The 15,622-nt window shown below is 39.8% G+C and overlaps 1 protein-coding gene across 1 annotated transcript; it reads right to left on the reverse strand.

Annotated features, from left to right (window-relative positions):
• Positions 1 to 12,186: 12,186 nt before the first annotated feature.
• On the reverse strand, positions 12,187 to 15,535 carry TIGD2 (tigger transposable element derived 2). Its single transcript, XM_015096404.3, has 2 exons — positions 15,218 to 15,535; positions 12,187 to 15,036 (listed from the first exon to the last, which is right to left on the reverse strand). The coding sequence occupies exon 2, from the start codon at positions 14,102 to 14,104 to the stop codon at positions 12,527 to 12,529; it is 1,578 nt and encodes a 525-aa protein (XP_014951890.1). The 5' UTR covers positions 14,105 to 15,036; positions 15,218 to 15,535; the 3' UTR covers positions 12,187 to 12,526.
• Positions 15,536 to 15,622: the final 87 nt, after the last annotated feature.

The following is a 15,622-nucleotide window of genomic DNA, read 5'->3' on the forward strand; positions in this document are numbered from 1 at the left end:
TTGATCAAAATATAGAAGTAAAATATGCTTGGATACTTATTATATTTATCATTTAAACTGGTTTATATAAAAATAAAATTCTTATTGGTGACATTAGATTTCACATTTCAATTTTCTATTTTGGTGGATAGGAATGAGCATGAAAAGATCATCCAAATTTATAACTGATAAATAATTAGAGCTGTTTGTTCTCTAACATTTTATATTGAGTAACATTTTACTTAAGTAAGCATTATTCTACATAGACCTTACATTTAATACTTTCTTCTTCTAAAATGTCAGGGTCAATTACTGACTGACAATATATTTGCCATTGTAGGTTGATGTCAAATATATATGAACAATGAGCCTTGCTTTAGAAAGCAAGGTCTTGCTATGCAAGAGTAAAGTAATAACTGAACATGGAGGGGAAGGGTGTGAATGTGGAAAATCTCAAAATGAGAGAAAATATCAAAGTTTACTTTTTCAATATTTTTTTCAGAGAAAACTTTAGCATCCATTCCTCCTCCTAAAATATCAAGTTAATTGTCATCCCAGTTTTATTTGAAAATCATTTCTCTTCCACACTTAGCAATGCTATTTAGAAGGGACAGTTCCTGCCCTAAGCTTGAGAGATGTGGGCACTGATTGGGTTAAGCCAGGCAGTGGGGCCCTTCTGTTGGCCACAGTTCAAGCTTAGGCACACACCATAAGCTATCAGAGACAATTAGGGATGCGGAGACATTTGCTGGAGGTGGATTTGATGCTATGAGAGCATGGTTCTTGGAGCTCAACAACAGGTTTTTGTGATGAGAGAAGCTATCACAGAAATGGGGGTGAAGCTGACTTACAGGATGCTGATCACAAAGATGGACACTATGAACATGGGTAGAGTCCTTAATCAAGCCACCTCTAAAGCCAAGCTCCCCCCTGGACTTTCAAATCTAGTACCTAATAACCTATTGCATTCCTCCTTTTAAACCAGTATGGGTTGAATTATGATGCTTGCATTACGAAGAGTCATAAGGAATATAACAATGCAAGTCGGCTACTTTTCAGGCAGAAGCACAATATGGAGAAAATGTGATGGTCATTCTAAAGTACTTTGTAAAATAAAGTAGGAGAATGATCATCCAAATTGAGAAATATTGCTTATAATTTTAGTTATATTGTTATCTTTTTATTTGAAAAATGCTTTGACTTGCTGTTTTGTAAAGAATTGAAATGGACATATCTGTTTGATTTGTCTAAAAATTGTTGTGCTTTTCAATATTGTTGTTTAGTTGTTAAGTCAAGTCCAACTCTGTGCAACACCGTGGATTGTAGCCTGCCAGGTCCTCTGTCCATGGGATTTTCTAAGCAAGAATACTGGAGTGGGTTGCCACTTCCTTTTCCAGGGGGTCTTCCCGACCCAGGAATCGAACTTGTGTCTTCAGCATATTCTTTACCACTGAGCCACCTGGGAAGCCCTGTTTCAATATTACCTGACTTTAAACTACATTCAAAGTAGTTGGAGAGAATAAATGTTTAATCCTTTGCCCTACAAAATCAAGAAGATGAATTGTTTCGATAGATCTATGAACTCTAACAGTGGGCTTCCTCTCTTTCCCCTCACCCTAGGCCTGCCTCTGAGAGGCACAAAGTGTAGTGTTTTAAAACCAAAAAAAAAAAAAAAAGGAAAAGTAATTTATGTTGACAACTGAATGTCCTACTTTACGCTTTTTATTTTTAAGAGGTAGGGATGTTTCAAGGTTTGCAGAGTGGAGCTAGTCGCTTCCAGTTAGATTCAAATCCAGCATAGTAGGCTGAAAAGGAAATTTAGATTCGCATTAACATTTTTAAGTGAAATTTATGATTTACACTGGAAAAAACTGTCTTAATGTTAATTTTCAAGGCAGTTGCTTTAGAATGTGCTTCACATGTCCCTCACGTCTTCCACAACTTTGGAGACATTGTCAGGAAGTCCAGCACTGGGCCCAGGGGCTCACTCGGTGTGGCCACATGGGTCTCGCCTTCCTGCATATACCCCTCAATTCCCTTTTGTTTTCATTCCTATTCTTTTTCCCCTTTCCCTCATCTTTTCGTTCTTCCTCCCTTTTGACCAACTCCCATTTTCCTTTAGTTAAAAAGAAGGAAATAGACTTGGTATCTGGGAGTAATGAGATATACTGATGGAGGAAGAGATTCCCCTCCTCACCATCAGTGTTCTGCCACCACTGAAAGATACTGGAATTAGTTTGTACTTACCATTCTAATTTTTCTTCTCTCATTATCATCTATTTAATATTTTTAAACTGTAAAATATCACACACACACAGAAAATCACATGTGTGTATGTTTGCTCAGTCATTTCCAACTGTTTGCCACCCCATGGATGGCAGCCCACCAGGCTCCTCTGTCCATGGGATTCTCTAGGCAAGAATACTGCAGTGGGTTGCCATTTTCTTCACTAGTGTATCTTCCTGACCCAGGGATTGAACCCTCTTCTCCTCCATCTCCTGCACTGATTGGCAAGTGGATTCTTTACCACTGAGCCACCTGGAAGCCCCACATAACACATTTACTGTCATTACCTCTTCAGTTGATTGTTACTGGATTCTGCCTCCATCCCTCAGTGATCCTGCTCTGCTAAGGGTAACCATGACTTACCTGTAAATATTATATTGATAACTATATTTTAGTTTTCAAAGTTCTCTTTAGTTCCTTTCCAAATCTGCTTGATCTTTAAGTCTCCTATTTCTTGCTCATAGTTTAAAGCCTCTCTTTATATAAGCTAAAGTTTGCTATGTTTGCATTCTATAGTGATTCCCGTAAGTAGAGTCTGAGTGAGTCTGCTGCTGGCCTTGGTTGTTTCTGCTGGCTCTTACTTAAAGTGCCCTGTGAGATCTTGTTCTTTGGAACTTTATCCATGGAAATTTTTTGAGGATGGTGTTAAAGTTGTATCCCTTCGGAGGGGATTTATGTTCATTCCTACCAACATTCTGCAACCCACACTACCTAAATTAAACTGTCAGCTGGATGGTCTAGATAGACAGAGTAAATTCATATTGGAAACCTACACAAAGTCAGGCTCATGTTTATAGATTCTCAGAAAGATATTTCTGTTCCTCTCACCCAGTAACAGGGTCAATGCAGGAGAGTTTTCTTGTTGCTCCTCCTGTGCCACAAAGTGAAAAGTGAACGTGGAAGTTGCGCAGTCGTGTCTGACTTTTTGCGACCCCATGGACTATACAGTCCATGAAATTCTCTAGGCCAGAATACTGGGTTGCCTTTCCCTTCTCTAGGGGATCTTCCCAACCCAGGGATTGAATCTGTCTTCTGCATTGCAGGTGGATTCTTTACCAGTTGAGCCACAATGGAAGCCCCCTGTGCCACAAGTTTATTTCTAATTTCTTTTCACTGAAGATGTAAGTCTTTTGTAGTCCCAACTTTATGGGACCTTTTCTCCTCTCTCTCTGGCTTTTATTAAATAATTTTTTTACTGTAGTTATTTGAGTGGATGATGCTGCCCCATGTCTTTATTTTGAAATGCTCGAGAACAGAACTTTTATCTTAATCATAAGTATAGTGCTCTGGTCTGTATGGTATTGATTCATTCTTTCAGCCAATCTTTATTGAACACTTTCATGCCAGGACTATTTTGTATTCTGGATATACAAAAATTGTCAAGGCTTTCAAAGTCCTTGCTGTCCTGGAGCTTAAAGTTGTTAGGTTTCATTGGAGGTGTTACAGAAAAAGCACTAGTGAAACAAATTATCCAGTGATGAGTAGTAAGAGGAAAGAAGATATAACTGTCAGCCACAAAAGAGGGTAAGGTTACATTTACAGAAATAGCAGCAAAAAGGACCGAGAGAGTTAAAATCAGCTACCTAAGGAGGCATTCTAGAACCAAATCTAGATTCAGAGTGTCGGGTAGGGTTCAAAAGGAGAACAAACTGGCTTAACTGGAACAGAAAAGTCTGCAAGTCGAAAGCTAAGCAATAGCCCAACACCACTTGTAGTGTTCTTGAATGTCTTGCTTTTTACCACAGCTCTGCCATGTGTACATACACCATTTAAGAGCACTTGCAAATAAGATGATGACAATGGCTCTGAGGGGTACCTCCTTCCCCAAGCTTCTCCCTCAAAAGACGGGGACCTGCTCATCTCTGCCTGCATTTCAGTCCCCTATTTTTAGTCTTACTCCTTCAAGCATTTACATGTGCTTCTCTACTTTTGTGTGTCTTTTCATTCTCTATTTTTCCTCTATTCTTTTAGATTTCCTAATTATTCTAAAGAGATGACTCTTTGGGGGCCCCTAGATAGCTTCAGGGTGGGGGTTGCTTTTATTAGCAACTTGGGACTTTCAGACCCATCTCCCAACCTTGGGGTAAATGAAGGCACTGGAGATTAAGTTAATCATCTATGGTCATTGATTTAAGCAGCCATGCCTGTTTATAGGATTAAAGCTCCATTAAAAGCCCCTAAGCAACAGGGTTTAGGAAGCTTTCAACCTGGGAAACACATCCATGTACCAGGAGGGTGGCCCACCCACCTCCACAGGGACAGAGGCTCCTATTCTTAGGACCCTTCTGGACCTTACCCTACTTGCCACTATATCTGACTGTTCACTTGTATCCTTTAAAATAAAGTGTAATAGTACTTGGGGGATTGTGGGAACCCCCAGTTTTGTAGTCAAGTCAGACAGAAGTGAGAGTAACCTGGGGTCCTGATACTTGCCACTAACATCATAAGTGAGGGCAGTCTTATGGAGATGAGCCCTTAAACCTGTGGGGTCTGGCTCCATTAGTTAGTGTCAGTTATTTTGGTTTCAGGAGGGGAAAATACCCTCCAGGCCCCTACCAAACTTGATACCAATACTGTAATCATACCTTTAATAAACATCATGTTGGAATCATATTCATTTGTTACTAGAAGGTAATCTGCATTCCTCGTATTTATTCCCCCGATCCCCCTGAAGACTCAACTAACTGTTTCAATGGCAAGAACCCTTCCCAGTCCTCATCAAAATTTATCTTTCTCTCATATTTTATTTCTCTATAATTTATCTTTAATCAGACACTTTCACAATCTGCTTTGTGTTAGAACAGAAAGGAATGCACAAAGAACAACAAATTATGGAAGAAGTACAGGGTGTAGGGACAGCGTACAACATACCTGACCACTACTCCTCAAAACTGTCAGTGTCATCAAAACAAGTACATTCTGAGAAACTGTTACAGCCAAAAGGAGCCTAGAGAGATATGAAAACTAAATGTAATGTGATGAGATCCAGGAATAGAAAACAATATTAGGTTAAAACTAAGGAAATATGAATTAGTTACAGAAAAACAAACAAAAACCTATTAAGTTACATGGATAGAACATATAAACAAACAAAATGTGTTATTCTTAAATAATGTATAAATTTAACATAATTAATTCACATATAAATTAATTTTTAAATGATTTATTTTTATATATTTTTAAAATACATAAATTTTATATAATTTAATCTTTTAATGATTAATTCACATATAAATCACTAGAAGTTTGACCAGTAAAAATCACTATTTGGCTACACTTTGATAGCTCTACAATTTACTTAAATAAACAAAATAAAGTAGTATGCATTTAAAAAACATGCAATAGTTAAAAGGATTACCCTATCTTTACTCCTAACTTAGTAAAACACAAGTCTATGCAAGAGCAATCAATATCATTATGAAAAAAACATTTCTGAAGTTAGATTACCTTTTAAATACCTAACTTTTGTATGTTCATATGCTTTTATAAAAACATATCTATTAAAAGCAGTTTTTATGTACACCATTACATCTAGTTCTATTTTCCAAAAAAAGGCAAGATTTACAAAAAAATTTATATTTCATACAACCTAGAAGATATAATTATTTTACATACCACTAAGAAAAACAAATGCTGTCAACTAACTGTAAGACATGATTGATTGTACGAAGTATCCCAGTTTTGCAGGAATTAAACTGTTCATCTTTAGAATCAGTGAAATACAGTAGTTTTTCTCATGGTGGAAACATTTTTATTACATATTGTGCCAATTTAATTAGAGAATATAGTTTATGGTACTGAATATTTGTGTAGAGCAGGAGAAAACCCTTTGTTCTCTAGTTTTTATAGAAAAGTAATTTAGGTATTTCATATGGTAAGGTAAAATATCTTATTAATGCAATGAGGGGAGACACAAACTCCCCTAACACTAAAATAAGTTAGCAAATGGCCCCCAAAATCTGATTTTTGGGGAAACAAAAATCAAAAAATGGAAATACTGTTCCCTACAAATTGTCCAACAATAACAATTTAAAAAAAAAAACAACTTTGTGAGTTAGCTTTGTGTCATGATTATTACACTGAAACAGCTTACAATATGTTAGTTTGGATTAGATCACATAGATTATCAACACTCCTATTGAATTCATCTCTTAAGTTACATTTTTAAAGCCAAAAAAGTAATCTAAAAAATCTGGGTTCTCCATCAAAATAAATTAACACAGCAAGTTTATATGCATTTCTCATTTAGAAAAAAATAGTATCTTTAAGATTTTATTCTGTTATATGACTTTTTTAAAAAAATCAATTGCTTCAATGATTGGAAAAAAAGAACTTTTTCTTAGGCTTTCTTTTCTTAGGTTCAAAGGTAATTGTGTTTTCTTGGTACGTAAGTTCCAGATGATCAACATATTCTGAAATGTAGGAAAGAATTGGGTATCTGTTGGTCTTAGAAGAAATTACACATGATTTGGTTTTAAGTTCAGCTATTAAGGTTTCTCTTGAGAATAAAAGCACTCTTGATAGTTACTTCACACATTAATGAGGCTGAGTGTTACAAGAAATTTTTTCTCAAGAAAAAAGTTAAATGTTCCAAAATCTCACTGATTTCTTTAATATCTGTATAGTAAGTCTAATATATCATATCCCCCAGTGATTTAATTAGCTACAGTGATATTAGCCATTCATTACAGAGTCACTATGGATATACAAACACCCAAACTTCTATGTTTGAAGTTCTAGGGATATTCATAAATTACACCTAAAATTCCACAAAGGAACTACACTAAGTATGTTCATATCCATCTTTAGGTTAACCAAAAAATGTGGAAGACAGTATGCCTTACACATTTCATTATGCATTTATAGCACCTTTTGTTTCTGACTTTCTAAATATCCTAAACAAGTACTCTCTTGACATGGGTACACAAACCAGACAAGTTTGGGGCAACCTAGACCAGGAGGAAGAGTAGAGTCAGGAACAAGGATAGGCTCCAGTGCCCCCCACCCCCAGTGATTTCCATGTAGAAAGGATGTTGGCCACCCTGGTAACAAGAGGAAGGAGGCATGGTTGGATCTACTTCTTCCCCCAGATCTGATCTTTTGGTCAGAAGAAAATTTAAAAGATGCCCTCATGATGACTGTGCCTGTCAGTTGCATGGAGCTACACTGAAGGATTTTTCTGAGCCTGATAGATTCACAGTGATATGCAGCTGCCTGGGGACTGATGCTGGTGGATGCATTCTCTGGAATGACACACACTCAGCTAAAGGTGGTTTTAAGGAAGACCTTGGCAGAGAGCCTCACGGATTCCTGCAATCTGCATATCCGAGGGGGAGGGAGGGGTGTAAAGAGGACCTCTGCTTCCTGCAAGTGCTGTGATCCCTGTCCTTGTCTCAGATAGCAGTGTTTGGTTGGGTCTCTGCCAGCTTCCTGTGGGAACTCCCTCTGAAAGGGGTATTATACATCCCCAAATTGGTATTAAGGATCACACATGCCTGGTACATAGTAGACATTCAGGACATGAACTGGGAATACTCCTTGTCCTCCAGGAGACAGAATCTCAGTAAGGGTCCTCGCACCTGTATCAAGCAAGCAGGTGCTGGGTTGGACTCCAGCACGGAGTGGGATTGGGATTGTCATCCAGCCCTCGGAGGTGCAGTCTGGAGGAAGCCCCTACCCATGGCCACTAGGCCACACTGTCGGAGCTAAGAGAAGCACCTTCTACTTCCTTCTTGGCCGCCTAGTGACTGTGTGACCTGGGGCAGATGAAAACCCCTTCTCAGGGTCTTGGTAGGGAAACCATCTAACTTCTCTTCTAAGTTGGGACATTTGAGAGTAAAAAGGGCATTGTAACACACCAGACAATCACATAAACCAGGGATGCTGCTGAGCAAACCAGGCCTGGTGACCTTGGACTCATCGTTACATGGGGGACTGTGCTGATAGTGCTGCTTCCTGACCGGGTGCCACTCTGCTCCTCCAGTTCCCCCCCACCGTTTACACAAGCAGTTTGCATTTCTGCCTTTAGCATACAAGCTCATCATCTCACAAGGATGCCTTCAGCTGCCTGGAAGAACCCGTTTCTCTGTGAGCCCTGTTATCCCAGAACACTGCTAAAGCAGGGACTCCCCCGCCACCCCCATGTTTTGACTGCTGGATGAGGCCTTATGGTGACTGATGGCACACACTGTATTTTTAAGGTTCTGAGGAATTCAGCACTGCCCTCTCACTTGTGCAGGCACCCCAGCGAACATTCCCCATGATAAGGCAGTGCCCTAGACCTCAACAAGGATGCTCAGGCCTCCTGGAGGTCTGCACAGAGCCACCATTCTCCAGGCCAAGCCTCGAGACCAGGGGTTGTCAGTGAACAGCCCTAGGTGCCTAATAGTGGTGTTTATGCATGCTTGGAGTGTGCCCATTTAGCCTGCAACCCTTTTACATATGAAGAAACTTGGGGTTCAGAGAGGTCTGGAAAGTTGTCAAGGTTATCTAAGGAGAAGACAGAGAAGCTGGTATTTGGACAGAAGACCCTGGTGGGCTACACAGTCCATGGGGTCACAAACAGTCAGACACAACTTAACTACTGTGTAACAACAATCACCCTCATTCTGCTTGGCCAGAGTTTCACAGTGTTGTTGCTCAGTCGCTAAGTCATATCTAATTCTTTGCGACCCCATGGACTGTAGCCTGCCAGGCTCCTCTGTCCATGGGATTTCCCAGGCAAGGATACTGAGGTGTGTTGCCATTTCCTTCTCCAGGGGATCTTCCTGGATCAGGGATGGAACCCACATCTCCTTCAGTGGCAGAAGATTCTTTACCACTGAGCCACCAGGGAAGCTCTTCACAAAGTGTGCCAATGATATATATAAGATAATCTGGGGTTACAGATGGTTATTTTTTTTAAGTTTATATTTATCTGAACTAGAAAGAAACTGCAACTGACACATAAGACCTATGATTTTGCTTAGGATGGAGCTAAAGCATATGTTTAAATGAGAAAAGGTCAACTTTGTGAAAGTATTAGTAAGTGGACCTAGTACTCCTGAAGGCAGGCTAAATTTGGAATGCAGGTCCTAGCTTTGATTTGTAGTATGTTGTGTGGCTCTGGCCACAGCACTGGAGGCAGAGGGTCTCTGAGATCATGACCTAAATAGCTGTGCCCTGCTTCATGTCTGGAGAAGGCAATGGCACCCCGCTCCAGTACTCTTGCCTGGAAAATCCCATGGACAGAGAAGCCTGGTAAGCTACAGTCCATGGGGTCGCGAAGAGTCGGACACGACTGAGCGACTACACTTTCACTTTCCACTTGCATGCACTGGAGAAGGAAATGGCAACCCACTCCAGTGTTCTTGCCTGGAGAATCCCAGGGACGGCGGAGCCTGGTGGGCTGCCATCTATGGGGCCGCACAGAGTTGGACACGACTGAAGCGACTTAGCAGCAGCAGCAGCAGCAGCAGCAGCTTCATGTCTGCTGTGCCACTTAGTCCATGATCTTACTAAGTCGGGAAATGCATAATGAAGTGACCAGAGAGTTCAGTCTGAAGCTAGATTGAAAACAAAAAAGAATCCCAGAACAAGAGTGCCATTATAATCCTATAATTCTGCTTGAATTGACTGTGGCACTGATCTGGGTCTTGCCAACTCTATTATATTTACCGAGCACTCAAAGGTTTCCCGTCAACTCCTATATTATTCTCTGAAATTGAATTATGAAATAGTAAATATTACCACTACACAATTTTTTTTAAAGTATACTCACAGTTGCCAGACACTTTCCATTTGGTCTGAGTTCTGTTAGTCTTACAAATCCTCTAAAAAAATAAGCACTTTTATAAATGGAAAATATATCAACTTCCATTTATAAATTTATTTAAAAATAAATTTGTGGATATTTTTGTTTACAGAGCACAAAGTCAAATGAGAGCACATTATTTCTGGGCTTCTTAAACTAGGATACATATTAGGAGCAAGGGGTGAACCAAGATAACACAATGTGTTGTCCTAGAGAATATAATTAATACAATACCTGCTAAAGGAAAAACTTTTTTGAATTACAATTAATTATGGAATTAGAATGTACCATTTATATCATTATTATGATAAAACAGAATTAAACCATTTCAATGTCGCGACTGAAAGAAGTTTGAGAAGTTTTTGTTAGCAAAAAAGCTGTGTGTGTGAAAAATGCAAAGCAGTATTCAAACATGTCATTTCCAGGTTTCAGAATCTGTTCACCTCCACGAAGACAAACAGCTTCAGGGCTTATCTACATAAAGTTTCATTTCCTCAGGCCTTTTTAGAAGATGAAATATGTATTAATAATAATGTATGAATTCTCTCAAAGAAAATATCTTCTTAGAGGTTTTCTGAAAAGGCTTCTCTCGAACTTAAAATTTCTGCTTTGTCAAAAGGCAGAATTCTGAGCTCTAACAATCCTCATGACGGACTGTCAGAACTTCTAAAATCTCAAATCAATCACAACAAACCTCCCTACACATGGCTGAACCTGATTACTGTAAAGTCTCCTGTGACATTTCTTTTGCTCTGATGTTCTACTGATCTGTTAGTTTAGTTTGATATTTTAAGTCTTCTGCTAACTGCTATTTTATCTGCTTTAGAGATATTTTATTACTTCAGTGAACGAGGCCAATATTAGTAACAGATTCTATGAACAAAGCCACTATGTATGTTATTAGCAGGCCTGGAGCAAAGAAACTATAATTCCATTCCCATTTCCTTTTATAATTCAAACTAAGATGTCTTAAATATGCCTGCATACCCCATTGTGCCTAGCAGTAGATGGTCAGGAAATGACTTCTAAATTGGATTAACCTTCCAGTTTTCACTGAAATACATTTATGATTGTATTTCACCTGAATCTAGTCACTTGCATCTCTTTAACTCACCTCCCTTTAAAATGTAGCTACATTGACATGAATCCGCCACGAGTGTATACGAGCATCAAATCAATGTATGGCAAAACCAATACAGTATTGTAAAGAAAAATAAAGTAAAAATAAAATTAAAAAAATAATAATAATAATAAAATGTAGCTACATAAGGGATCCACTGAGCACACTTCTGAAACTCATTATTTCTGCAACTCAGTAACAGTAGCTAACACTCCGAGAACTTATTCTGAGCCAGGTTCTTTTCTAAGTCTCTATGACTTTAAAATCCATTTATTAACTCATGTACTCCTCACAAAAACTCCTGCAGGCAGGTATTATTCCTGTTTTACAGATGGGTTAAGTAACTTGCTCATAGTCCCTCAGCAGTGTAAGCTGTTTCTCAGGTTTGATTTAATGTCAATCCATTGTTCATGTGATGGTCCCACAAATGCGATGTTTGCTTATATTCCCAGTATTAATTCTTATGGGGAATGCAAATGATGTACTGGGAAGCTTTAAAGTGTTGTATCAAATAGCTTATTAAAAACTACTGACATATCTCTACTAATAAAGGATCAAAATGACAGCTAATACAATTTAACCCTCACTCTCTCCTAACAGCAATGATTTGGAAAATGAAATCTATTTTTCTGGAAGAGTGATGGCATGCTTTCCACAACTATGAAGGAACTCTCCCCACTGTCACATGAAATAAACGTGAAGTGCAAGCCCTTTCCCTGAGGATGTTTTAACCTGATTTTCTTCTTCCCTCATTACATTCAGAGACAGCCAATCTGAACTGCTGGCTGTCCAAATACTGTCGGTACAGAATGCCATATTTCAGGCTTTAAACTATTTCCCTTAAGTTCTCTGCTTTCATAGTGAAATACATGTACTTCAAGTATAATCTTTGCTGAGTTCTACAATTTTCAGCAGGTAGAAAAAAACCATAGACATGGAAACTTACCCCCCACACACACACACAACGTATTTCAGTTTGGAAACTGAAGTTCAGAGAAAGTCATAAAAATTCAATTTAGGAAAGATTTATTGATTGCCTATAGTGTGAGAGGTCCTCTATTAGACAATGACATTCAGGCATAAAACAGACACAGGCACCCTGGCCTCAGGTACCTTATGATCTAAATTAGTACAATACAGATTAGGAACAGTAGACAAACAAGGTACATGTCAACTTCCCAGAATCGACATTCAAGTGCAGTAATTTATGTAATCCAAAATGGCATCTAATTCTAAAGTCATTTATAAAATGCATTTGGCTTTGAAATCCACAGCACTTCAAATAAGAAATTAAGTTCCACTGCAGATAAAGTCACAAAGATGCAAATACATGGAAACTCTTAAGAGCCTTATTGATGACTTTTGTTATTCTGGATCTTCTGTTTTCTTCTTATTATGGTTCGAAGCCTTCGCAATACCAGTTTATCAGACAGAAGCATGTCATCTTGTTGTTCTAAATAATCTAGTAAATTTTCGGTCCATTCAAGTGCAGCTTTATGGCTAATATGCTTCTCTGGATTCAGTTCTGTTTTTCTAGTCTTACTGGAAGGCTTGGTCTCAGCAGGCCTGGCCTGGTCCTCCACACCTTCACTGTCAGTTAGGACCTGACAGCTTGAATCATTACTCCGAGAGTCAAACCACTGATCAATATTTTCAAGGTCAACATGTTCACAGTCTTCTGTGTTCTGTAAAACTGTTGCTAAGTTAGCTGCTAAAATGGCTCCTTCATCAATGTTCATGCCTGAATTCTCTTCAGTGCCAGGGAAAAGTTTTTTCCACGCTTTGGTTATGGTACTTGACTTTATCATGTTCCAAGCTCTCGACACTTCATAAATTGCATCTAACACTGTCAAGTTCTTCCAGAACATTCTGGGGTCAATTCCTTCATCCATGTATTTCTGGAGAAGTCCTGCTCGGTAGTATCTTTTTACTGTGGCTAGAACTCCTTGGCTCATAGGTTGAATGAGACTTGTGACATTTGGTGGTAAATATTTCACAATTATTCTGCCATCATTTGAACTCAACAATTCTTCATTTGGATGTGCTGGAGGAAAGTCCAAAAGGAGCACTGCTTTTTCTAGAAGCCCCTTGGATTTCAAATGCTTCTGTACCTGTGGCACAAAGTATTTTTCAAACCACTGTCTGAAAACAGAATGTTCTATCCACGCACTTTTTTGACTGAAATAAGTGACAGGAAGGTTTGAAAGGTCAGCTCCTTTGAATGCACGAGGTTTTTTTGCTTTTCCCACAACACAAAGATTAAGTTTGTGTAAACCAGTGGCATTTGCACAACACATAATGATGATTCTCTCTCGGCTTGATCTATAACCAGAACTCTGCTCAGTTTCAAGAGCTAATGTCCTTGATGGTAGACATTTCCAGAACAATCCAGTTTGATCAGCACCATAAATTTGTTCTGGTTGTAGATTCTCTCTCTCAACAAATGCCTGAAAGTTACCACAAAACTCACTGGCAGCAGTTTCATCTCCTTTTAATTTTGTTCCTTTACCAGCTGCCTTTGGAATACCATGGCGCTGCTTGAATCGAGTCAGCCAGCCAGAGGATGCATTAAAATCACCTTCCATCCCCAGAGCATCAAAAAAGAACTTGGCTTGTTTTGCACAAATCGTTCCTGACACTGGAATTCCATCTGTTTTCTGTTGGTTAAACCACTCTATCATGACTCTGTCAAGTTCTTCATATGTAGACGACTTCATAGATTTACGTTTGGATATCCCACTTGTAGGATCTGAACTGTTGGCATAGTTTATTATCCTTTCTTTGTTCTTTTTAATATCACGAACTGTGGATTCACCAATTCCATACACCACAGAAAGCTTTTTGAAAGAGATGCCCTCCTCCAATTTCTTAATAATGTCAAGCTTGTCCTTAATTGTCAACACCACACGCTTTCGTTTCCCCAACATTGTATCTAATATTTTAAGAGGATTACTACAACAAGATCTTTCACAAGTTAGATTTGGACACAATGAGATTTTAAAAAATGGTGTTTTAAGATCCCTTTCCTGCCCCACTAGGACCTAGATGGACAGTGTGTTGGCCAATTTCCAGGCCAAGCCTATGTGATTCTCTTCAGTTTGCTCTTTTAAAATTTACAAACTTAAAACAACAAAGACTAGCTCCAATTAATCCTATCTTCTATCTTGCTTCTCCTAAGTTTACGATCTTTTCATGAACTGTGATCTCAATGGTGATGACAAGCCATACTGTATCAGCAAGGTCTCTAAAACAGTCGTATTGTGTACCTAATTGTTTTTGCCATCCTATGGGTGAGGCTCTATGTTAAAGGAACTAAGACACTGGTGGACGAATTTGGAGAAATGTGCTAGGGAACAAAGTTTTTAAGACAGGACTTGCAAACTTAATAAGAAATTATAATGGGAAAACTCACCCCCTGACTGCTGTCCTTGTCAGGCAGTGCACTGTATGGAATGCTGCCTCCCGGGGCAAGGACTGCTACAGGTTACGCAAGACAGTGATTATGGAAATCATAGGCAAGCAGGAGAAGGCAAGCTGAACAGAAGTGAGCAGTGCAAACAAGGCTGAGAGTGGACAAGCAAGAAACTCTGTACTTTAACAGGACACAAACTTCTACCTAATGTGTTTGGCAACTGAAAAGGGAAAAGGCTGACCAGAAGTGGTGTCACATGATTAAAATAGAAAGCATTAAAAAAAAAAAAAAAAACTTCATTGGCAGAAACCAGGACTCATGGTAGAGAGTATGGGGTGGAAGGCTCAGTGAAGATGTTACGATAATCCTGGTGAAAGATGATCCTCGATGGGCCAACAGAAGCAGTTCCTGTCGGGGGCTGTATAGGCACTCCAAGTCTCCGAAAACCTAAAGGAAAATACCAAAAACATTTTTCGTTCAATATCAGGGTCTGTGGCATTACCCACACCTATCCTGCAACTGTGTTGAGAAAATTAACGCCTCCTACGAATGTGATGGCTAAATACAACAAACACTGCTTTGGGGCATTACACACACAGTGTCAAGGAGCGGGACCTGAATTGCCTACCTCCTGAAATTAAGAGGTCAGAGAGCAGCCGTGTTAGCGAGGGCCTTTCCCCGCAGAAACGCGGGACGTCTTTGCTCATGGAGAGGGAGCCCGGATTCCTCCGTGGTCGCCAGCAACCAGGATGTCACCACCGAAGCCAGCCAGCGAGGGAGAAGGCGCTTGGCCCGGGGGACACCAGTCCGCGGGCCGGGGGCATCGCTCTCCGCCTGAGACCAGACCAATCTGGGAGCAAATGGAGTCTCCCGAGGGAGGCTGACACCGGCAGCGCGGCGGCGGCAAGCAGCGAGCGTCGCCGCCGGAGCCGGAAGGCGGGGGATTAGGGGGCACGCGCGCGCCCCCGCAGGAACGTTGTGTCGGCGAGGGGGCGGGGCCTGCGCGAGCGAGCGCGCGCGGCCCGGGGGCGGG

This window comes from Ovis aries, chromosome 6 (genome assembly GCF_016772045.2).
Source record: "Ovis aries strain OAR_USU_Benz2616 breed Rambouillet chromosome 6, ARS-UI_Ramb_v3.0, whole genome shotgun sequence".
Classification (NCBI taxonomy): domain Eukaryota; kingdom Metazoa; phylum Chordata; class Mammalia; order Artiodactyla; family Bovidae; genus Ovis; species Ovis aries.